Source organism: Lepeophtheirus salmonis, chromosome 8, assembly GCF_016086655.4.
Source record: "Lepeophtheirus salmonis chromosome 8, UVic_Lsal_1.4, whole genome shotgun sequence".
NCBI lineage: Eukaryota > Metazoa > Arthropoda > Copepoda > Siphonostomatoida > Caligidae > Lepeophtheirus > Lepeophtheirus salmonis.
In genome coordinates, this window is record NC_052138.2 from 12,376,270 (window position 1) to 12,402,172 (window position 25,903).

The 25,903-nt window shown below is 32.5% G+C and overlaps 4 protein-coding genes across 4 annotated transcripts; 1 reads left to right on the forward strand and 3 right to left on the reverse strand.

Annotated features, from left to right (window-relative positions):
* Positions 1–2,224: 2,224 nt before the first annotated feature.
* On the reverse strand, positions 2,225–2,648 carry LOC121123764 (histone H4). The gene has a single exon (XM_040718898.2). It carries the CDS (start codon positions 2,622–2,624, stop codon positions 2,313–2,315), a length of 312 nt encoding a protein of 103 aa, XP_040574832.1. The 5' UTR covers positions 2,625–2,648; the 3' UTR covers positions 2,225–2,312.
* A 2,774-nt stretch (positions 2,649–5,422) lies between these two features.
* On the forward strand, positions 5,423–6,853 carry LOC121123758 (histone H3). The gene has a single exon (XM_071890670.1). It carries the CDS (start codon positions 5,446–5,448, stop codon positions 5,854–5,856), a length of 411 nt encoding a protein of 136 aa, XP_071746771.1. The 5' UTR covers positions 5,423–5,445; the 3' UTR covers positions 5,857–6,853.
* An 8,360-nt stretch (positions 6,854–15,213) lies between these two features.
* Positions 15,214–18,158, reverse strand: LOC139906186 (histone H1-like). Its single transcript, XM_071890548.1, has one exon. It carries the CDS (start codon positions 17,924–17,926, stop codon positions 17,510–17,512), a length of 417 nt encoding a protein of 138 aa, XP_071746649.1. The 5' UTR covers positions 17,927–18,158; the 3' UTR covers positions 15,214–17,509.
* A 3,298-nt stretch (positions 18,159–21,456) lies between these two features.
* Positions 21,457–22,213, reverse strand: LOC121123763 (histone H4). The gene has a single exon (XM_040718897.2). The coding sequence runs from the start codon at positions 22,172–22,174 to the stop codon at positions 21,863–21,865; it is 312 nt and encodes a 103-aa protein (XP_040574831.1). The 5' UTR covers positions 22,175–22,213; the 3' UTR covers positions 21,457–21,862.
* Between the last annotated feature and the right edge of the window lie 3,690 nt (positions 22,214–25,903).

The following is a 25,903-nucleotide window of genomic DNA, read 5'->3' on the forward strand; positions in this document are numbered from 1 at the left end:
GCACAAGATGTTCAATTTGTTTTATATTCAACGTAGCCTGATACCAAAAGAGCCTTACGAATCTTTTTCACGGTCCATATTGGGACCCCAGTCACATTTGAGAAATCTCAACTTGAAAACTTCATGTTATTGTGTACAAAAATAATCGTCACGACGTAACGCCGTTCCTCCGCTGTAAATTCAATCTCCAATGTAGGTATATTGTAACATCCCAGCAGTGTCTATATTCCAATAAATGCGGTAACATAAGATTTGTAGTCGAAAGATGACCAAATATATTCCGTCAGACGATACATCCCAACTTCGTTATCTCTACAATAAGTCCTTCATTTCTCAAATCTTAATAATGAGACATCCAAAAAGTAAGACATCATGACCAATCTAATGATTATATAAATTTTATCAGGTTTATCGAATTCATCAGCAAGTTTCAAATTTTTCAAAAAAGCGCAGTTGTATTTCTCACAGGGAGTAGCTTGCTAATATAACTAAATCCTATTAACTTCAAAAAATTCAATTCCAATTTTAGATGGAATTAATTCATATGCATTAATGTAGACACCCGTACCTGATCCAGAAAATGTTTCAGGATGAATAAAAGTTGGATGAGTTTTGCAACAATTAAAAAATTTCATACGAGATCTTCAATCCTTTTTAATGTATCAAGAACTAAGACAATTCTAACAAGAATTTATAGCTCGAGCTTAAAACATCAACGTTCTTTTATAGTTTATCCTCTCAAGATGTTGCAATTTGCATGAGCAGGGCTCTGACTGGGACAATTAGCACAATCAGGTTTATCAATCATAATTTTATTTGAAGACTTTTGTTCTATTGAATTTTTAGGATACTTCATCAATTTCATTTCATCAACTCGAGCTGTCAAGTATACGCGATTCCTGAAATCTTCTACTTAGAGATATATAGATTAAGTTGTACATAAAATTGATACAACTTCTTCACATAATCCAATTCAACTATATTAGGAACCAATTTGGATATATTATTTCTTCAACATACGTAAGGCTATTCCAATATGTTTAAATGAGTGTAAACGATTACATAAATGCAGTCCCTTTCAAGAAAGGTCTGAGATACAGTAACTTTGACCTAGTAGGGATATTCATTTAATTTATATAAGTGTTAAAATCTTCATACATACCAGCAAACTCTTATTTCCTATCAAAAAATGAAAGATCCAATTTAGGCCCATTTATTTCATTAATTGATTCCACTTCTACGCTTTCGACTCGGTATAGGGTTATCATTTTTTTTATTGTCTCTTAAGACTTTATCCTTTTTGTAGGTCAAAGTTTAGCTTGACTGAACTTTGACTTAGTATCATATTGCTGATCCCCAAATTTCAAGCCACTCCTTCTTATCTATGGTTATTTCAATCAATGAATAATAATAGATCCAAGCATTTAAGCGACAACAAATAAATAATTTTAATATTAAAGGCAGAAGTATAAAATAAATTCTGAAAAGTTTAATAGACATTCAAACATTTTCTTCCTCTTCCATTTATGCAAAATCTTCAAATACGGAAATTTAGTCCAAGTGTAATACATACAACAAAACTAAATAAAAATAACTGGGAACAATTCAAAAATACCCAACCTTGAAGAGTGAATAAACTAATTGAATCTTAAGAATCTTAATAATATCTCGCGATATCTTTTTGATATTCAAAGTGTTTTTAGATACTGGGGGAAGCGCTTGGGTGGATGTTAAACTGCCTTGGAGACAAAGATTTCAACTGCAAAACTTGAGGGCCTTTGTTTATTTTCAGGATATTAGAAGGGGCCCGTGATGCTCAGGGAGGAGGCTGGGGTTGGGTTTTTTTACATCATTTAATAGTTTGATTGCTTTAATATAATATTATTGCAATAAAATAGCACACGATAATTATGTCTTAATGAAATTACTGACAATCATATTGATTACAATGATGTTGCTTTAGGACACTACTTAAACAATTTAGTCTCACAATAATAATGAACACAACGATTTTACAACGCAGCGATATTATCCCAACGATATTACTCCAACAATTTTGTCTGTCACCTTTTTTCCACATTACTTTTACAGTGAACACGGATAATAAATATAGACTTATATTAAAATAAATAAATATACTATCTTAGCGGAAAACCAAAAGTGTTTATCCTCTTCTAAATTTATGCTGATATTGCCGTTGTACAAACTAAAGAACGATCTTAAATAGGGTTCATTAGTGGCCCTTAAAAGGACCTGTATTTACTCTAATATATCGAAGAGACATCCGTGAGAAGTGGAAGAGAAGCAACGATTTAACCTCCAAATCCATAGAGGGTACGTCCCTGCCTCTTAAGAGCGTAGACAACATCCATGGCAGTAACAGTCTTTCTCTTGGCGTGTTCTGTGTATGTAACAGCATCACGGATAACGTTCTCTAGGAAAACTTTGAGAACACCACGGGTTTCCTCATAGATCAAACCAGAGATACGTTTGACACCACCACGGCGAGCCAAACGACGAATTGCAGGCTTGGTAATTCCTTGGATATTATCACGAAGAACCTTACGATGACGCTTGGCGCCTCCCTTTCCTAATCCTTTTCCACCTTTACCACGTCCTGTCATGATTGTAGATTTATATTAACTGATACTCTAACCGGTAAAGAAGGGTGTTTATATAGTGATCATTTAAAAGAAGAAGAAAAAAGAAAAGGGAGAGGGAGAGGCAGGGGAACACGGGAGGAAGAGAAAGGAAGAAAGGCGGGAAAATTAAAGAAAAAGAAGAAGAAATAAACTTGTTTCAAAACCAGTTTATTTTATAGAATTGAACAAATATAATTATTTTTGTATAAACTGCTTGCTGCATCATTTTGCTTTATGTCAGTGTTGCATGGCTATCTGATTTTCAACTAGATCTAGCTGATTTTCAATTGGTCGAGTAGGAAAAAATATCATTTAACTTATGGCTGAAAATCTTAGGAGTTTTTTCCAATTTTTTTTGCAGTTTTTTGTATTGTGTGAAAAAAATTGTATGTATAGGCTCGATTTTGAGTGTATAAATTGATTATTTCACATTAAAGGTTTCAATGTAATAGGCCAGGCTATTCAAGACTGGTTACTAGGAGAAGGTTTCTCTTTAGACCAAGGTTAATAGAAATACAAGGGTAGACAATAATGTAATAGGCTATGCTAGAATTTTCAATCTGATGAATTGTACCGACTGCTGGGCAAGGTAGGAAGATTTTGAAAAAACACGCAACCATTCATCTACTATGACGTCAATATTAAAAGTGGGGTGGAAGTCAAACATCAGTCGTACATGTGTTATGTTATAACTTCGTAATTATATTAACCTTTTCCTAAGACTATATATGGAAAACTTAGTCATTTTTTTGTCTTCCTTTTTTTGACAAAATAAGAGCTATCTTTTAAGAGTAGAATATTTATGACCAGTGGTGGCTTATTAATAGCATTGCAGAACTGCAGCACCACTTAAAAATTTCTTCTATACACATTTTTGTTAATATCAGTAGTTCTTAAATTTACAATTATTGCACATCCTCCCATTTCGATAAACAAACAGAGCTAACAATATGTGTAACTACGTACACAACAGTTCCAATTTTGCTTATATGGTTGTTTGTATTGTGTCAGTTTTTATTTATTCGGTCCCGTCTAGTCTTAATACCGGTCCTATCTGTCCTTAGGACTGTCTATTATAGGGCAGGTACTTAAGACATTCGGTCCTTAGGACTATCTGTCTTGGGACAAGTCCTAAATTTTCGGTCCTTGGAATTTTTAATAAAAATTTTGATGGGCTATTAAGCAAAATAAGATATGTGAAATACTTTTTAAGACTATTGCACCTATCTTGCCAAATATATATACTTTTTTTTTCATTATAATACAGTATAATACAAACCAGTTAAATTGTTACTTTGTTATTTAATTCACGAGGGTCGTTTGAAAAGTCCCTGCAAAGTACTCATCGACTATCTGGAAAAGGGTAAAACTATTATAGTTACATATTATTATTCATCGTTATTGGACCATTTGAAAACAAGCTGCAAGAAAAACGCCAACGATTGGCTAAAAAAAGGCCCTCACCATTACGAAAATGCACCAGCTCACACCTCAGTAGTTGTGGTAGCAAAATTAATGGAAATAGGGTTCCAACTCGAAATGCCCACGCCACTAGCAATCTCACGTACCTTCACTCTTTTGTCATCCATTACCATATCATGGATTTTGTCAATAAAATAGTTATATATTTTTTAAAATACCGGTAGTAGGTCTATCACTTCTTTCTTTATGTACATTGTGAATAAAATAAAGCCCCTCATAAGGCGTTCTTGATGGGAATCTAATTATTACTTGAAATCCTTGATTCGGTATTCCTCTGCTTCCTTTTTGGGGATCCCTTGTCCTCTTTCCTGTGGCACTTGTGTGCCTCGGCGACGAGGAATATAGCTAATATTTTTTTATTACTCCTAAATTGGTAAATACACATCATTCTCGAACATCAAAATAGCCTCAAACGAGACGGGAATTGTTTTTTTTTTTTTGTTTTTTATATACAAGACGATTCCGTTTTTCAAGGGACGGTTGGCTACCATATATATATTACTTCTTATCAGGAGGATTCGCCTCATATGAATTTGTATTGGATAATAATGAAGAGGAATCCACTTAAAATAGATGCATTCCAGTATCCCCTTTTTATAATATTTCAACATTAGATGTATTTAATAAATGAAAACAGGTAATTTATATAGGAAAATAAGGGTTAGTCTCATAACTTCAAAAAAATATATAATTTTTTCACTTCAAGATTGATAATTTCCAAAAATAAAATATCTTACCAGCAAAGTAATCAAAAAAATTTTTTTTTTTTTTTTGTGAGTTCTCAAAATCTAGACAACTCTTGAATATTTGAAATTTAACTTTATTCACTTTTTCCTAATTTAAGTAGCTTACAAATTAACATATACAAGCACAAACTTAGCAAATACGTATTTATTGTTTTTTGAATCATAGCTACAAAAAAAAATTGACACAAAAAAATAGTATACTCTTAGTTGTGCGAAAAATAACTTTAAAAATAAAGATACTCTGATTTAATAAAAGAAAAATATTTGAACTGAAGTACATAATATTGTAGGTAGATGTCTCTGAGAGTATATGGCGCTAAAAATTATGAATACATGACCGGATAATAACTTTGTCTCCTTATTATTAAAGAGGGGAAGAACCCCATTTTTAAATTAATGTTGGCGGGAGAGGGAGAAAAGAGACAGGGGAAGAAGTTTATTTGCATCTGCTTCTAGCTTGGTCTGGGTTTGAGAGCAGGTAACTTATATCAGGGCGCGCGCGGATTTCATAGTATTTAACCATCGTGAAGGTAAAAAAAGTTGAACAGTTGACAAATTTTATTCAGTTAACGAAGATGGCCCGTACCAAGCAAACAGCTCGTAAATCCACTGGAGGAAAAGCTCCCCGTAAGCAGCTCGCCACCAAGGCAGCTCGTAAATCTGCCCCTGCCACTGGAGGAGTGAAGAAGCCCCACAGATACAGACCTGGCACAGTTGCTCTCAGAGAAATCCGTAGATACCAAAAGTCTACTGAACTCCTCATCCGTAAATTGCCCTTTCAACGTCTGGTTCGTGAGATTGCTCAGGATTTTAAGACTGACTTACGTTTCCAGTCCTCTGCCGTCATGGCTCTCCAAGAGGCTTCTGAGGCTTATCTGGTGGGTCTTTTTGAAGACACCAACTTGTGCGCCATTCACGCCAAGCGTGTCACTATTATGCCAAAGGATATCCAGCTTGCTCGTCGTATCCGTGGTGAACGTGCCTAAGCGAACCCTTGTATGGCTAAACTTAGTTTTACAAACCGGTCCTTCTAAGGGCCTCCACCTAATTTTAAAATAAGATTTATTTTTAAAGCTGTCTTTGAGTTGGTTATCTAAATTATAAGAATCAAGTAAGAGATAATAAGAATTAAGTGCTTATTTTGTTTGTTTTGCACTACAGGGAATTATTATTTTTATTAATATTATGTTTACATTTCATACATTAATTACAGAAAGCTCAGCTGCTCGAAAAACCTTTATGCTCCCATGAATATGAAAATCGCTGCTGTTTGGATATAATTGAAAAGAGAGAAAATCTTGAAAGTTAGTCTGGTTTATTTTTATTACTTTCATGCTTGAAAATTTGGATGGGAAGGTAATTTTTTTAAACTCAGCCAACAGTTCAATTCTTGAACAAAGCAAAGTTGACATGATTAAATAATTACGGAGAGCATGGGAATCAAGAAAATTTATCTTAGGTTAAGGATTGGTGGCTCCGAAAGGATACGAGTTTTTTTATGAAATAGACTTAAGAGAAAATACTTTTTTTTTAAATAATTTTAGTAAACAGTGCTCATGCCTACAAAGCCTCTTTCGAATCTGTTGTCTAAGAGGTTTTCTTCAGGCAGACCTTACCACATTTGCATGCTGGTAAAAAAATGGTCTAGTTGAGTAAAAAGGTAAATTATGCTAGGAGTAAAAACAGTCAGTAATCAATCAACTTCAAACAATTTTTTTACCTTTTGACATTTTTTGGGAAAAAATGTGATATTTTAATTACAAATTATAAAATGCTTAACTAGAGTTGAACGATTGGCATTATTTATAATCATATTGCAGCATTTAAATAAGCTGGCTTTTCTATTATTTTCAATTTGTTTCAAGCAATTGATGGAATCGTGCTTTTTAACCAGACATGATAATAATTTTGCTTTTAACACTTCATTTTCTTTATAGAAGATTACATTCAGGCACGATAAATACAATAAAGATATTAAAAATATACTGAGACGAAGTATATGTGTTAAACTGCACGCAGAGACACTGTAACTTATTGTTACAGTGTCTCTGGTTCATCTAACAAATTAAAGGAACATCAAAAATGTGTACGTTCGCGCCCGGTGATCCCTAGAGAAAAAAATATACTTTATGTAGTTAGATTTCACCAAAAGATTCCTAGGTTAATGGAGTAATTGTAATACTATAGTGTTAACATTGTGTTAAGTGATGAGAAAATTTTCCCTGTGGAACAGGATTTAACCCCAAAATGATTGGATTCTGGCCAAAAAAGTTAAGCTGGGTGCTTATAGATTAGGTATACATAATGATGTCTTAAAACAGCTCTATATAACAAACCAGTTTGTGCATCGCAAGGAGTCATCATCAATTATGTTGGATGGAATAACAAAGCTTTAAGTCATGTAATTGCAAAAACTTCGCCTGCTACAAAACAAATAAGTGTATCTGCAAAAAAAAAAAACGACACCTCTGTAATAGCTAATGTCATAATAGCAAAAAACGTTGCAACAAGTAATTTATTTGGTTTATGTGTTGATTTTAAGGATATATGTAAAAATATTTTCGTAAAAAAAATCAATTTTTGTCTATTTTGAAGAAATATTACAATTTACATGAAATTTACAACCGTGTAGTTCGAATATTACTATATAGAATTAAAAATTCGGATGTAAGTTTTTTTTAGATAATTACTTGTTGCTGTAGTCATACTGATATACCCACATTTTATCAAAGTAATTCAAATTGCTCACCTTTTTGGCCTACATTTTAGTATTAAAAAAATACCTGAACCCTTCGATTGGGGAGGAGCTGCATGAGGGTCATTAACCACCACCATAGTTTCACAAACCTTTAGAGAGCCCTCTAAGTATAATACCAAAAATAGTTTCAGCCCTGGAGATGTCTAGAATAATAAGGGTTCTTGATGCTCAGGCTAGTGCCGGTGGTGGGTTTTTACCCATCTTGTGGACCAGCAGTTCACTGGCACAACCCATGTACCAAGGTCTATAAAAGGATATTAAAAGGGATCATTGATGATTTGACCCAACTTGTGGGTAAGCAGTTCACTTGCATATCCCGATGGGTAGTATGTATTATTCTACATTAGAGAAGGTCTTTGATACTCAAGATATCGGTGGCAATAGGTGTTGATCCCCCTGAAAGGCCAGCTGTCCACTTGGACAACCTATTGGCCAAGGTATATGTTACAAAACAAAATGGAGTCCTTCGTGACAATTTCTTAACTTACAATAGTTTGATTAAACATACGGGCAATTTTCCAAACTGAAAATTTTCTTCTATTGCAATTTTCCCCAAGGCAGTTTGCCTAGTACCAATTTAATCATAACTTACTTTGATTCTGTATCGGAGACAAATCTTGAACCACATCCAATTAGTCTCCATTTATCAGCATTTTTTCTGTCAAAATTAAGTACAGCAACTGTACCATTAATAAATCTCATTAAGATAAAAATTGAGATTGAATGAAGTCCACTCTAAGCAAAAAATGTTATGAAAACCCCCTAACATGATTCTTAGAAGACGGGAATTGAGTCAATTGATTGCATCCTGGCATTTCTTGAAATGTTAAATATACCAATTAGTTGTTAATAAAAACATCTAGTCTATAGCAAAACTAATAATGGAATTCACGAAAATTACTTACCGACATGTAATTTTAGTACCATGAAAGAGACACATCTAAAATAGATGCATGAAGAACTAAAGGAATTCCATTATATATACTTCAAAAACAGGCTGACAAATTATGACTAATTAATGTAGTTCAATATTTGTCTCATACAAAGAAACAAGGTGGGGTAAGATTGAGTTAGTAGTTCTTGCTATAAAATAGGTAATTTAGAAATGTCATAATTACCTAAGCAGATTATCAAACTTTCAAAATGTTATTGATCATTTGTCTCTCCCAACCATCTTCAACAAATATTCATTTAGCCAAATACAAGAATGATTAACCATAATTAGTTGAGTTCAATATTTATAAGAATAGATCTCAAATAAGATGACAAATATAATAAAAATAGCAGTTGTCGAAGAGAACATTCGCAATATTGGTTTCGTTGATGAAATAATTGAAGAAATTCAAAGTATTCCCAAGGATGAGGAAAATTACCAAGTATTGGTTAAGTTCGTCGAAAATCTTCCAAGCGATAAGAAGGCATTAGAAAATAGATTTGTTAAATTAATAAAAATATGGAGAAAGAAATTGTCCGTTGATGATGGTTAAGTATTGAAAAGTACACTAATTGTGATCTCCAAATTCTATTAGGGAGATTTGCTTTAGAAACTCTATTCTTCTCATCAAGGAATATACCAAACAAAGAATCCGCGTTCTTGTTTGGAATAAATAACGAAATTGAAATTATGATTGAGAAACTTCAATTAGTATTCGTACAATATTTTTAATGAAGGAATTTTCATTAAAATAATTAACTAATGTGAAATACTATTCTTCTATGATACTATTGTGATTAATTCATAAAGTTGATACCCTAGTATATTCCCACATGGAGTCGAATGGATTTGAAATTACATAATTCAAGAAGTTGTATTGGAGGTAAAAATCATACTATGACCAGGTATCCATTTAGAGATCCTCATTGAATAGAAATGCATCCACACCTTGGTTCCTTGTCCAAACTTAGGTTTTCTAGGTTTTTTAATAATTTTGCTATTTGAAGGAACTTATTTTATAGGTCTAGGTATATATTAAAAATTGGACTAATATGTTCGAACGCTCTAGATTCCATTTGTGATAACACCATAGTAGACTTATAAATATAACTTATGAATAAGTAATATTTTAATAGCTTTTGCTCATTTTTGTATAATAAATAAATAGTAATAACTAATAGTGCTAAATAATTGGTGAATAATGAAAATGTCGCTTTGCCTAAAGACACCAAACGATACAAATGAACATGGAACCATTCTAGGAAGATTTTTTTAAAGATATTAGTCAAAGAAGTTATGAGCTAGAAGAAAAAACTAAAATCGTTGATTGAGAATGACCTGGGGTGCTGTTGATGAGCTATAATACAGCATCAACTGATGGTCAAATGCAAACTCAAGACCAAGAAGCCCTCATTCATGATGCCCTTGAAGTGTGTGGCTCTGATGGATATGAATTTTCTCACATCTTCACGGATAACAATGGGTGACTTGATTAAGAGGACTACATTAAGCTTATGAAGTATTAATCGAATACGAATACTCAGAAACAGAGGAAATTTTAGGTACTAGGAAAACTGTCCTCAGGAAAATTGCCCGTGGAAGATTCCCCCAGAGAAAATTACCCTGGAGGAAAATTGCCCGTATTTTGTTCAAACTTCACGATTAATAATAACACATTATAAATTCGTTTAATATTTTTTATGACAAATATCGCAATAGATTTGTTTGTTCCATCCCTCAAGGGAGTACCTTCAAATGTGAGTAATATTATTGCAATACAATTTCCTTACAATTTTTTAAATTCATCCAATCTTCTAAGAAATGGATCGTGAATATTGGCAAAGAGGGGGGGGAAGAAATAGTTTAGGGCTCCTTAAAATATGGTAGAATACCCTCCGCCCTGGGATTGGCCCGGAGGTAGTCTCCCAAGCAATAATTTAACGTTGATATAACGTTGTATTAACGTAAGCCTTAAGTTGTCTTAACGTTAATTTTGCTTTCTCCATGGTTAATACATGGTTGTGGATGAAAGAGACCTAAGCGTTGTATTAACGTTATCTAATGGTTAAAAACAACTTTCAAATAATATTGAGTGAACGTTATCTCATACTTGTTTGGTGGTTAAAAACAACTTTCAAATAACGTTGATTGAACGTAATCATTTAGTTCTTTAAGGGTTGTGCTTTTTAATGCGCAGAATATTACGTACCGTAATATTATATATGACTAAATTAAAAATATTAACATCATATACAATTACATTTAACACCAATAATGAAATAATAACTTATGTATTCATAAAAGAATAGCATAAAAAAATATAAGCTTAAATATAAATATAATATATGTAAATAAGAAATAACAAAAAGATCATCAAGTGCCGAGTGTTTAGTATGACTTTTCAAAGCCCAGTGTTGTAAAAAGTAATTCAGTGAGTTTTGAACTTCACTATTCTCAAGGGTACAGTCATTAGAGAACTCAATAGTATGTATTCTCATACCTTCAATAATCTCAAGACAAACACTTTTACTTAATGGTATTCCAATTGTCATCCTATTGTCAGGCTCAGTATCTGACAATAACAATAAGGAATCCTCAAGGTTAGAATCCCGAATTCTGATAGGTTCTTGTTATGTCGATTCAAGCTGTTCAACATTGGGTACATTGTTTTTTTGTAGCAATTCTTCTATCATCCATTTCGCACAGATTACATCTCTTGACAAACCCTTTTCCACTTCTTGCTTTAGGCTTGTCTGGCTAACCCCTCCTGACTCATTGCTGGAAATTAATTTAAAATAATAATTTAGCTTTATAGTTGTAGAAAAAAATATTTTTGAATAACAGCGACACTAACCACTCAAACAACAACGAGTTAAATACTTAAGGGAATACGAGATTTATAAAAAAGCAAGGTGAACAGCCCTATGTAATCTCTGGTGGAAAAAAAGTGTGCTCAATTTTACATTCATTCGTCTAAGTTAATATTAAGTTGTCTCATGGTCATCAAAATAACGAATCTCTTTGTCATATTCATAACCATGAATCAACGTAAATATAACGTTAGTTTCTGGTAAAATTCTAACCAACCTTTATTTAACCATATTCTAACGTTAATATTATGTTTTGTGTTGGCTGGTCTGGGATTGCTAAAAACCATTTCCAAAACTACCTCCGGGACCCCAGCTAACCCAAGGGCTTTGAACTAGATTGTAGTGTTAGAGGGGTTCTTTTATGTATTGGATGAATTGGTGGTGGTCTTTAAAAATCCCACACTACCCCTTAAACACTTGCCAATCGGAGGGAGGGCAGTATTCAATCATATTTTAAGGGGCCTTAAGCTATTTATTCCCTCCCTCCTCCTCTTCCTATAGTGCAATAATATTTCTCACACTTGAAGGTATTTCCTTGGAGAATGGAACAAACAAATATGTTAAGATATTTGTCATAAATACATTTAAGAAATACGGACAATTTTCTCCTTGGCAATTTTCCTCCGTGGTAGTTTTCCGCGCACGAAAAGTTTTTACTTATATGTTTAAATTTACTTCAAATCTGAGGTGTCTGGGTAAAACCCTTTAGACAATTTAATTTGGAATGATCCAATCACTAATATTTTATTACTTGAGGTTTTTGACAATTCTTGCTCAATTAATGGAATTTCTTATTATCTCTTATTACAACTCTATATATTCTTTGAATCTTATTTAGAATGAGAATCTGTGTCCAAACATGTAAAACAAATATTAATTAACATTATTTTGTTAATGTTTAATTCCATCAATATACGTATTTATTGAATAAATGTAAACAAATGACGACAGAAATGGCTCTAAAAATATTTATTCGACACTTATGTAATTATCTAAATTAGTTTTTTGCATTACATATGGTTGGGGCTAACTCTATGTGAAGGTTTGAGGCCCTCGAAGATTTTAGATGCCTTATATTTCTCAATATATTATTTAATACTTGTTTGTTAATCCATGAGTCTTGCCCGATATGAATAATCCATCATGTTTAATGATATTATAATTGACAACGCAGAAGTAAGTGATTAGCACTTCTTCCATTCAAACCGCTGTAAAGCTTTCTTTTTTTTTCATTTATCGTAATAGAAGGTATATTGGTATATTATAACAGTTTAAAATAATTTTGACATTTTTTCAATTTGGTCACTTTTCCTTTTTCTTTTTTTTCTTTATCTAGTCAATCCTTCCCTTACACCCTCTTCATTCATTTCTGACTTCGGTACATTCTTGTTCTAGGTATTTTTTAACATTAATGTGCAATTATTTTTAAAAAGTTATACACCACATAGGACGATGTAAAGTGATCTTTGAAACAACAACTTTAATTGCTAGATGTGTTGTTTTGAAAGCGATATGCAATTCCTTTAAGTTATATAATATAAAAAAATGAATGTTAATATTTTTTTAATACTAATATATTCCTCTATACCAGGAAATTGTTTTGAATTGTCATCATTACAATAAAAATCATTTACTAAAGTCTGAACTTTGTAAGTTTTAGTATACTATATTGGATTGCATGTCTCCATCAATTTAATAAATATGTATTTCGAAACTCCAAATCATTAATAGTCTTTTTCAATGACTAAAAATCTGTTATTAAAGAAATAAAAGTTTTGTTTTTACATATAATTCATTTTCAAAATTGTGGAGAAATAATATTACAATGATAGTCTAGTACTTAAAAGATAAATACAGTTGGTATCGCTGACTTATCTGACAACTTACAAGATGATTTATAACCTTTTTTCTGTTTCTTTTTGGGTGAAAAGTTGCGTGATACAATACAAGTAACTACGTGATAAAAGATAATAAAAATAGGTGATGACTGATGATCCCATTTTGTTGAATTTAAGTTGACATTTGAAGGACCAGATCTCTAAAATATAATTTCAGTATTTTTGTAGCCAGAATTGTTCACTTGAGCAATATTTTTTTAATGGGAATTAAAATTATAAATAAAGCCATAACTAAATGCTTCAGCCATTGTGATGCAGTATGAATAATTTATTATTGATTCTGTATAAGCTAATGACGGATAAATTGAATTAATATTTCCAGTGAAGTGTTGTTAATAAATATTATTGATTTCATCAACTTCTTTGATTCGCACCTAATTCCATAGTCAAGTTCAATTTATAGAAATTTTATAATAAATATTATAGAGGTTGTTGAATATTATTTTAAAACTTCCGGAAAAATAAGTAAACTATGTAGTCATTATTCTTACGACCCAAAAAATGAAATGATAATACCTTCATTCAAACAAAAATTACTAAAAATAAACCGTGTATGAAAGTGTATAAACTGTTTTTTCTAGTGGTCCCTTAAACCAATTTTTACACCCAGAGAGTATATTACTATCAAGGTTTAAATGAAGGGATCAATTATCCGGAGCAAGTTAACATAATACTCAATACACGATTCTCAGACAACTTGTAGAAAATATAAATAAAAATAAAGCATTGATATCTATTGTTTTGTCTATGACACAGTTAAGAGACAGGATCTTTTTAGTACCAGGAACCCAGAACAACCAAGAGAAACGAAGAGAAGATCTGGAGGAATAATGAGAGGATTGGTTTAATAGGAACACATATATATTCTTATTAGACAAATTAATCAACACTACTCTGATACAAACATACAACTTACAAGTCATGGCTATTTATATTGATAAAAGATCACACTCTACTTTACTTACATCTTAAATAATCACAATAATAATAAGGGCATAAGATAAATAATAATATGGGACAGAAGGAAGGAAAGAAAAGACAAATACATAAAACCACCTTCCAAGCACCAAAACAATGTAGGTGCTTAACAAAAGGTTCTTCTCCTTTTGAAGCTTCAACATGCAGAGGCACTTCAACTATAAACACGTGCGTACAAACCATTTAAAATCTTTTAACCCCAGGCGCCATCAAGTAACACTTGCTTACACACAGGCAAGGCAATTCCATCCGACATACGCCCCAGACAGATACTCCAGACTATTTGTTTCGTCTCCAAAGTCATGCTGTGCTCCCAGCACGTGTACCAGAGACAGGAGAACAACATCCCTCCATGAGGGTTTAGGAACAACGGCACACTGCCCGTTCCTGGGAGAAACATCAATCAGCCTCCATGTTTCTTCATCCAAGGCTGGATGATCACGATCCCTCAGCTCGTCCTGGAGAGAAGCTAACACATTCTCTAAAGGCATGCCCTCATGATCACGAGCCCTTGGAAGTGACACAGGAAAGTGGACAAGGGATCCCCAAAAGGGAAACACAGGAATACCGAATCAAGGTTTTTAAATAATAATTAGAATCCAATCTAGAACTGCTTATGAGTCACTTTACTCTATTCACAATGTAAAGAAAGAAACAAGTAAAGAAAGAAGGGATAGGGCTACTGCCAGTATTTTAAAATATATAACTATTTTATTGACAAAATCCATGATATGGTGATGGAGGACAAAAGTGTGAAGGTACGTGAGACGGCTATTGCTGTGGGAATCTCGAGTTGGAACCCTATTTCCATTAATTTTGCGACCACAACTACTCAGGTGTGAGCTGGTGCATTGTCGTGATGGTGAAGGCCTTTTTTTTCTTTCTTTTTTTAGACAATCGTGGCCTTTTCTATTGTAGCTCGTTTTTCAAACGGTCCAATAACGATGAATAAACTGTAGCTACAAACTGAACATAACCTTAATACGTTTCAGTAGTGCCATCTCTCATAGTTTGTATGGACTTTTCAAAAGAGCCTCGTATAAAGTCAAAATCAAATTACGAGTAAAGCATTACATTCGAATGGTTCATTGGAATTAGTGAGAGGAAGTCGAGTCTATGTATAAAACCCAATTACAAAGTTATGGAATAAATTTGGAAGCAACAAACATATAAAATCTATAGGGAACGCGGAAAAGTATTTACAAGGAATGTTTAGTTCTCGAGAGTCGAAGGCACAATGAAGGAACGATTCAGTGTATACTTCAAAGAAGTCTCTGTGTAAATCCACAAAAAAGTATATTGCTTACATCTGGGTTTCTTAATCTGTTTGCCGCGAGTAAAGGTAGTACATTATTTTGTATTATTATTTAGCAAAGTTAACGGGTAAAGACTAAACTACAAAATTAGGAAGGGAGCATATACTTCATTGTTGGATATATTACATTCAAATATATAAGATTGATTATAACATTCTTCTGTTTTATTACAATTTTTTGGAATTACTTATACATCAAATATTTACTCATACTTGAATATCGAAAAGTAGTCTTAGAGTAAAAAATTATAAACATTATTTAAAAAAGTTGATTTTGACAAAGAGGGAGCATCAGCCTTATCCAATACAATTTTATTGCTAAAAATGTAATGTCGAGTTTTTAATACTTGAATTATGAACTTTTTCACTTTGAGATTGATTATTTCCAAAATCAACCAATCACCAGAACAGCATTTAGCATTCTGCTTGAGTAAGTGCTCAAAAACAAGACAATGTTTTACAATTTGAATTCCCTATTTGCATATTTAAGTAGCTTAGAAATGAAAATATATGTGGATAAACTTAACAAACACTTATTCATTGTTATTTCGAATCATAGCTACAAAAATGTTGCTACATAAAAAAATACCTGACTCTTGGCTGTTAGAAAGTATAACCTTAAAGATAAGGATATTTTGAATTACTAAAGTAATTACTCTAATTGAATTACAACTTTTGTCTCTGAGAGTTTTTGGCGCAGAAAAATATGAATAAATAATACGATAATAACTATATTCGAAAATAATATGCCCTTCCTGAATGTTACAAAAAAGGAACCGAAAATTAATGTGGTCACCCTGACAATTATAAGAATGTTTGAGAGGAGGTCAGCTTACGTTTCATTAAATTAGATGCTGGCAGCTATGAGATAATAGAAATAAACCGAAAACCCACACCGTATCTGGCAATGATATAGGCAGGACTAAATCTGGAGTGTATCCTCAATTATTCTCTGAATCTAACAAGGACTTACACCTATAACTCAACAACAAATCATCAGTGTTACTCCTATTCTACAATTGGGTTTTTATCCGTATATTATTTTTCTGAAAAAATAAAAGAATAAAGATTGAAAAGCATTGGAAAATAAAAATATACTTCAGGTTCAAACTTCAAAAAGTATCGCTCTCTTTCATTGTCATATTTTTTTACGCCTTTGATAATAAACCTGTATCTTTTTGTTCAAAAAAGGTTGGCGGGAATAAGAAGAAAGCGAGAGAGAGGGAGGGGTGGGGGAGAGAAGTTTCATCTGGAATTAAAAGGAAGCATTAAGAGTAAGTGTACGAGGATTTCAGGCTTTGTGAAGTTAAAAAACGGTGTAGAATTGATCAAATTAATTAAGCTATTATGCCCAAGGATTTGCAGCTTATTCGCCGTACCTGTAGGGATAGTGCATAAGCTATCCCTTGCATGACTTCCTTTAGTTCCGAAAATATATAATAGAATATTTTAAAGAACAATTAAAACGAATCACTCAGCTACTTTTCATAACTCATATAACCTTTACGCTCATTTTAGAATTGTTTTGCTAAGGGTATTGATGAGAGGGAAATATAAAGTTGATTCTTGGTATTTTATAATCTTTATATCCTACCAATTTGAAAATTTCCAAGCAAGGTAGAGCTTTTAAATCTAAAAACAACATTTTTTTGAGCGGTAAAGTTAACATAATTGAATAACTCAGAACAAACGAATCGATAAAATTCTCTTATGTATAAATTGGGTGGCTCCGAAAGGAGCCGATGTTTTGAATACAATAAACCTCAAGGAAGAGGAATTATGCTTTTTTAGAGGTAGTTTTCTTTGTGGTTTTCTTCACAGGAGACTTCTTAGCTGGGCTTTTAGCAGCAGACTTTTTGGGGGTCTTTGCCTTGCTTGTTGTCTTCTTAGGGGTCTTGGACTTGACCGTTTTTCTTGGGAGCCTTTTTCAAGGGAGTTTTGGACTTGGTTGATTTTTTCTCAGCAGACTTCTTAGGGGATTTGGGCGTTTTGACAGCCTTAACCACTTTAGATTTGCTTGTTATAGAAAGCTTGAAAGTTCCTGAGGCACCCTTGCCCTTGGTTTGAACCAACTCACCCTTCTCGACAGCGGATCTGACGGCTTTGCAGATGAATGGAGCTCTTTTGACCATATCTACCTTGAAGTGAGCAGATATATATTTCTTGATGGCAATTAGGGAAGAACCCTTGCGATCTGCCAACGCCTTGATGGCAGTCATGACCATCATGGAGGATGTAGGCACTTTGGATCCATCCTTGGATTTAATGGAGGTTTTTTTAAGAGTTGCAGAGGTAGATGCCATGTTGTTGATATGGGAACGAACTTGATAATAGTGATGTATCTAAGTGATATGTTTACTCTTCTTATATCCCACCAAACAGAAACATTTCTGTAGGCAGGTGCATTTATTAGCGTGCACGCCTCCAGGAAAGTATTCCTTTTCCCATAAAGAAGCATCATTGTTCATCAATTGGCTAAAAGTGAATTTTGTCTAAGGATTTTGGCGCCTAAAACTTTTTCTTACAAAATAATTTTAAACATAATAATATGAATAATACCAAACCATCTTATAATTGAATAATATAAAAAAAGTTGCGATTTGTTAAATTACTGTATGGCATAATAACTTTTATTCTATAAATGTACTCAAAATAAAACTCATTACCATAATATTTGTTGTTTATATGATCAATTCTATCGTTTAACAAATACATTTACAAAAATTAGACATAGTTCCTTATAGAAACCAAGAATACATTTCAATATGTTCATTATCAATCATTATTACTAAGAAGCTATAAATTTATAATTTATTAGACGCTAGAATTTGACTCAAATTTCATGCTCTAAACAAAAAATGTATCAAGTTGGAGTTCAATCATTGTTCTACGACGTATTGTTGCTAGTATAACTATGTATAATTCTTTAGAAGTAATTTTATAATGATTTGAATGACTTTCTGTGAGTAATACAATCTTTCAGAACTGGGAAAATCTTAGTTGTTATGTAGCATATATTTTCTTCTTCAAATACACAGGACTAAATCTTCAAAACAAAGTAAGGAAACGTATATGTTAGCTTGAGGAGGATGTTGCAGTGTTTTTATATTTTTTCGTAAGATGTCGCTTTTCAATGACGTCACTCAGTTATTTTTCTTACTCACGTAGTTAATTAATTTCGTTAAATTCAAACACGGCTCGTTTTAATAAACAAAACAAATATGTAGTGTACTTTTCTTTCAGGTGTTTTGATTAATTTTCTAAAGTTGACTCTTGTATGATTTAAAACACTTGACTCTACGTATTTAACTTAAACATGGTATTAGATGGTATTCAGATTTGTATTCTAATTTATATCAACCAAGGGTCAATCTATAAAATAATTAATAACGATTGTTTTATGTAATAATTTTACAGTTAGCAACAGAAAAATAAAGAAAACTTGCTCCCATATCTTGTTTTTTTGTTTTGTTTTTTAAATTTTTCCTTTCCATTTTGACGGATGAGGTGGAGAATTGATAAAAAGCATACCTAAAGGTTTTATAATCTATCGGATTCACAGCGCCAGGCTTAGAAGAGACAAATAACGTAGTAAATCCAACATTCAACAAATGATAATTACAATCTGTGAAGTTCGAAAGTATAAGTTGATCAATGAATTATGACTGAATGACAGAATTAGCTTATTTAAATAGTGTATTTTGATATTCATGATTCTATATTTTGTGAATTTATCCGAGAATCCTTTCTGAGATATTTACTATATTATACACTAATTTTATTAAAAGTAATATCCCTAAATTCATCCCACGAAATTATATACTAAAAATAATTGTTTTGCCATCTTTTGTAATAGAATTATGTAGAAATCTTTATTGAAGTTTATATGTCATGTATATGTCAATGCAGTAAGTTTAAGTTCCCATTTTATTTGAACAATTTTTCTTATTTATGTATTGAGAAACACATTATGCCACGTGGCATATAAATTTAGCAGGTACCATCATGAAGAAAATAAGTTGTTTATATCGACTAAGAATCGTAAAATCCCACCGATGAGGTTGCGCAGTTAAAGGTGGTGCCACTCCAAATATTTACTGAACTCATTTCCATTACATTATTAAAAATACTCAACTTTTATTCTTGATTCCACTTTGACAAGAATTGTCTCATAAAAATCATCCTATATTACTACAAATCGTGTTATTATGTATGAGTTATATAACTGTAACTGCCGAGGCTACGCTCATCCTGAAAAACCTGCAGAGAAGTAGAAGGCTATTCTTTACTGAACATAGGCTTATTTGGCCTTGAGTAAAATATACCATATTGTTTTTACATATTCATCCCTCCTTTCCTTTATCATTACAGTCCTCATAAAAAGTTTATCCGGATTTTGATCCTACCCAAGCTATCTACTTTGATGGAATGATGGAACGTTCATATCCACATTTTGGGCATGGTGCCGAGTTGAACGCGAGCTGACAAAGACCAATTTGATTAGTGGTGTACAAGAAGTTTCCGTTACAGCTACATGTAAATAATTATTTATATATATTAATAGGAACTTGCAGTACACATGATATGAGAGTATAATTTTTAAATATCCATTCATAATAGATTTAGTAAATAATGATGTGCAAGATAACCAGGTTAATAAAAATTAAAAGAACACAGCATTAGTAGTAAACCACATTAGACATAAATTGAAATTGCCAATTGTTTCAATGACTTTTCTGTTATTATTGGATACAGATTGGTTTTACATCTTGTAAGTGAGTTCTTCATAAGACAATCCTCATTTTATTCATTTAAGACTGATCCAATTATAATTCCTGTTTGTTTTGAGTTGGTTTTCAATAAGGTATAAGACTAATCAGTACAATTCCGAATCAGAGAGGTAAAATATATGAAAGTATTACAAAAGCTACAATATCCCTTTTAAAGATACTAATGTGAGTTTTCACAGCTTCCTAATGAAAAATTCTGACTTTCCGTAGGTAATATTTTTCCTCTCATCTATTTAAAGATCAAAGCGATTTTCAGTCATATTTATGGTCAAAACTTCGATCGATTATCTCAATTGGAAATTGTTACCGAAAAGCTTATATTAAATGAAGATTAAATCGGAAAAGAGTCATCTGTAGACAAAAAAATGCTAGAAAAGTTTGTTTATTATAAACAGCTGGCGTTTGTTAGTTAATTTATTCATTAAAAACGTTTGCAGTTTTATTAAGATCTAATGAACGAGTAAAGGATCTTTGAAATGGAGATAGTTACATATTGTAATACGCATTGTGGAATTACCCATGGACACTGCCAGTTTTTGACAAATAAGAAAAACATCCATTGTTAAGGTCATATTCAGTGTGAATATTTTGTCACTTTAGTTTCTCCTTTTATCTCTTTATATGGCCATTAACTATTTTGCCAACTTTTAGGGATCTTTCATACGGACCTTGTGAAAATTATAATTGGGGTTATTTTAAATACAGACATAGTCCTGCTTGCAACCAGGAACAGAGAAATTGTTAACAATGCTAAATGATTTATACATGTTTTCGTAAAATATTTAATTGAACCATCGGAAAACCCCATACGGATTTCCATTTTCCATTAAATTAAAACAAAGTAGTATAGCTTCAATTTTATTGTAATTTAAACTAATAAAAATCCAAATATCTACTATAAAAATCATACTCAGCTAAATAATCATAATTCGTATACCCCCTTTCAGTTAATCACCTCTACCCACATTAATATTTTTCAATTATAAGAAGTAAGTAAATTGTTTGATTTTTTTATTTACAAGATAATAACTACTGCTTAACTGTCTAGTTCTTCTGCATTATAATTATTTTCTATTAAATTAAAATAAAGTAGTATAAATTCTATTTAAGTGTAATATAAACTGATAAAAGCCCAAATATTTACTTTAAAAACATACAAAAGCTCATAAGTCATAATTCAAATACCTAAGTTTATCACCTCCACCCACATTAATATTTTTCAATTTAAAGAAAACAAAACAAATACTAAACACTCTAGGCGGAAAGATTAAGTTTCCCTACAACAAAGGGAGAGTTGCTTATACTCTTCTCAAAATTCAGGATACGATTGCCAAAATACAAGCCAAAGAACGATCTTACACAGGGATCATTGGTGGCCCTTAAAAGGACCTGTTTTGTACCTCTAATATATAGAAGATACATCCATGAGAAGTGGAAGAGAAGCACAACTTAACCTCCGAATCCATAGAGGGTACGTCCTTGCCTCTTGAGAGCGTAGACAACATCCATGGCAGTTACAGTCTTCCTCTTGGCGTGTTCAGTGTATGTAACAGCGTCACGGATAACGTTCTCTAGAAAAACTTTGAGAACACCACGGGTTTCCTCATAGATCAAACCAGAGATACGTTTGACACCACCACGGCGAGCCAAACGACGAATTGCAGGCTTGGTAATACCTTGGATATTATCACGAAGAACCTTACGATGACGCTTGGCGCCTCCCTTTCCTAATCCTTTTCCACCTTTACCACGTCCAGTCATGATTGTAGATATTGGTTAACTGATACTCAAACTGGTAAAGAAGAGAGTTTATATAGTGTTCATTGAAAAGAAAAGGGAGAGGGAGGAAGGGAGGGAGTGGAAAGAATGCAGAGAATAGTAATAAGGCGGGAAATGTGAGGGAAACCTAAACAAAAAAGAAAAGAAGAAGATAAGCTTGTTTTTAAAACCAGTAATATGTAGTTATTTTCGTAAAAACGTTTTTTTTATGGTTTTCAAGTCCTTACCTTGAGCATATCACGCAACTTTTCATATGAAAAGAAACATAAAAATGCCCAAAATCAGATGTTAGTTAGACAAATATACCACACATAGGAAATGCTAATTATCTCAGTAAATACTCCCAGACTAAAATTGTAAATTTATAAATGAACCATATAATATATAGTTACTACATTATCGAATAAAGTACTATGTTGGAATTTAATAATATGAAATGAAATACTTCTATATACTGCATAAAGAAATAATGATAATTTAAATGTTTTGCTTGTGTCCAGAAAGATCCAGAAAAATCTAATTCTCTTACTATGTATGTTAATAGCTAATAAGGATAGATTGAGATTTATTCTATACTATATACCAAATAATGATAATATGAATGTTTTATTGTTGTCGAGAAAGATCCTGATAATTCCAATTCTCATACTAAATAATAACGATGGAGGGGGAAATTGACTATACTATATACTACAGAGCCCTATAATAAGAGTTGCAACAATAGACTTGTGCACCACCTTGCGTCCTACTTGTGTCACTACAATTGAGGCCGTAAACAACTTAAATTTATTACATTCAATGTAGAGAAAACTCTAATGAAATATTTATTAAATGATAATTAGGCGGAAGAATACACGACTTTTCTCTTATACATATGCTCAATAAATTTAAAAACTAACATTTACAAAAAATGTATGCCTGCAATTATTAATGACCAAATTATAAATAAAATAATAATTTTTGGCAATAAGGAATTACTTGTTTCATTAAATATTTATTCTGATGGGAGACTAATTTTAAATCTTAAATTATATGAAGAAGATACCTTTATGCTATAATATATGTATGAGGGCGAAACTTCAACTTCTCCTCCAAGGGCTGAACGTAGTCGGCTCAGTGAGACAACTACCCGAAAGGGAACTCAATCAGGAGAATACCCTTGCCATCTGAGGCCACAAAGCTCAGGGACATCACAGATACAGGGTGTTTTGTGGTAATGAGTGTCCGGAGAGACTCATCAACCTACCCAAAACACAAATACCTGTAATTTTCGCAGTTTGGCACGGGGTCCACTGTGCATTTCTTATCTTCACTGAAGATCACAACTTGACTGGTCTTGGCCTTCTTGAGTTCATGAAACAGAGCCTTTAAACGTTTGAGAAGGGTATTTTCATGGCTGGTGTTATGAGGGGTCTCTCCATTCTAGCAATGCTCTAGCCCCCCAGCTTTTTTAAAGCTGCTGTGGACAGCTCGGTCCAAAACCCCAAAGTCCCTGGCTTGCTCCTGCATCGACTTCACAGGGTTGGGTTGGGCAGCAGCCTCCAAATTCGTAACGGCATAGACAATTTGGCATGGAGATTTGCGACTACTATACAATCTAAGTTGGTTTCGAACCAGCGAGTGCAAAATTGTGCGGACCAAAATTGGTTAGTCACGTTCAGATGGCATTTTCTCGGCTTCTAATACACTTAGGAAGATCTAGTTGTTTTTTTTGATTTGACCTGAAAAATTTTACTTCATTCACAAAAAGCTAGATTTATGTAGCAAAAACGAAGTGTAAATATTTTATCGCCGCATCTGACAAGAGCATGTGAGGCCAAGCCATCACTTGACGGCTTAAGGGTATCGTAATCTCTTACTAATTGGTAAGTGACATATTGGACAGATGATTTAATCGACATTTTGTCAATCACAATACCACAATACTTGGTGTTACTTGGTGTTATCTTCCATTGTTTGGATTTTCAGTTTGAGCTTGCTCATTATCATAAGGAGGATTTCTGGTTGAAAATTGATGTGCTTTAGGTTTTCGCTATTGAGTCTAATTGTTTAGAAGTGGATACTCATGACTAATTACTATTTTAAAACCAATTGTTCCACAAATTAACCTATATTGGAGATATTTCTTAATCATCCTATCTGACCATGGCCTCACTTTTATCTGGTCCGAGTTGAAAAATTTTATGTGGAAAATTTAACTTCTCCTTCCTCATCTGATTTTCCAGAATTCCTTGTTTCTTTTTACACAATAGGCTGAAAAGGGTTGGAATAACTGCATTCCCCCCAAAAAAAAAAGCTTTCTTTTCCGTTTGGAGTGGTCCGATTTTTGAATTTGGTTTCCTCAAAGCGCATTAAGCAAAACTACGAGTGAAGGAAACTTGCAATTGTCCCTCTTCACTCGTAGTATCCAGTTCTTTCAGATACTCTTATCCTTTGGAAAGGGGGGGAAAAAACAAGGCATTTTGTTCTTTAGATTTGGTCCAGCATTTAACAGCGCTACACGAAGGCATTTCTATCCAAATTTTAGGATACTATGTCGATTTATTGGACAAACTACTTTTTCTTCACATTTAATAAGATTTTAATAAGGTCACAAATTTATTACAGCTTCAGCTTCGAAAGTATTTTTTTTTCACAAAAAATGAATATTTTATTCGGATATGAAATTATTTTTAGGTCATTTTTTTAATAACAAAATTTGGTTACCTCACAATAATATACATTACGAGCCATAGAGGAAGAAAATATAAAAGTAAAAGGGTATGCAAAGACTGTTCCATTGCCTTCTGCTATTAACTTTGGTATGCTTAAAGTATAATATTTGCTAGCCCAGCCATGAATTTATAGATTTAATTATTTCCCTCAGGATTCTACCATTATTATTATTAATAGAGCTAATATAACAGATGCATTAAACTTCTAAAGAATCAAATATTTATTATATGTCTGCGTAACTAAACAAAGTGTCCTCTGCTTGTTACCACTCGTATATATTATTATCTGTCTCACAAACCAATTCTCTGATAGCTAATATTCACGTATCATTTGAATGTTAATACTTACTAATTCAATTCTATTTGTCAATCTACGAACTTTTATATAAGCACATAAACTTAACAAACACGCGTTCAGTGTTTTTTTAATCGTAGTTAGAAAATTAGCTTAAAAATGATAGTTTACTCTTGGTTGTGACAAAATATAACCTCAAAAATAAAGATACTCTGATTGACATACTTTTGTAGGTAGATATTTATGGGAGTTTTCAGCGCGTAAAATTATGAATAAATAAAAGGGTAAGAACCATGTCTATTATCTTCCATGCTGAGAGTACTAGAAATTAAGAACAGACTCTAATTTGGTAGGAGAAAATCTATTCCTAATCTACTTCCACCTCTTACTAGTATTTTTTGAATCTTAATTCAAATTTGCACAACGATACCATTCAGTTTTAATTGATTTCGATAAGAAATATGTATAATAACATATGTTAAATGAGATTGTAAGATACACAGATTCTTGCATATAAAGTATAAAGCAGTAAAACTCAGGTTTATCATTTTAAATGGTTTTAGTGCTCTTTAATTTTATACCTTGAGAAAAATGAATATTAAAACATGAATAACTGGATTGTAGATATAGTGAAAAAGGAGGGAAAACGAATTATGATAGGTCACAGCATCTGTAAGGAAACAAAAAAAGTTAGTTTTCCAT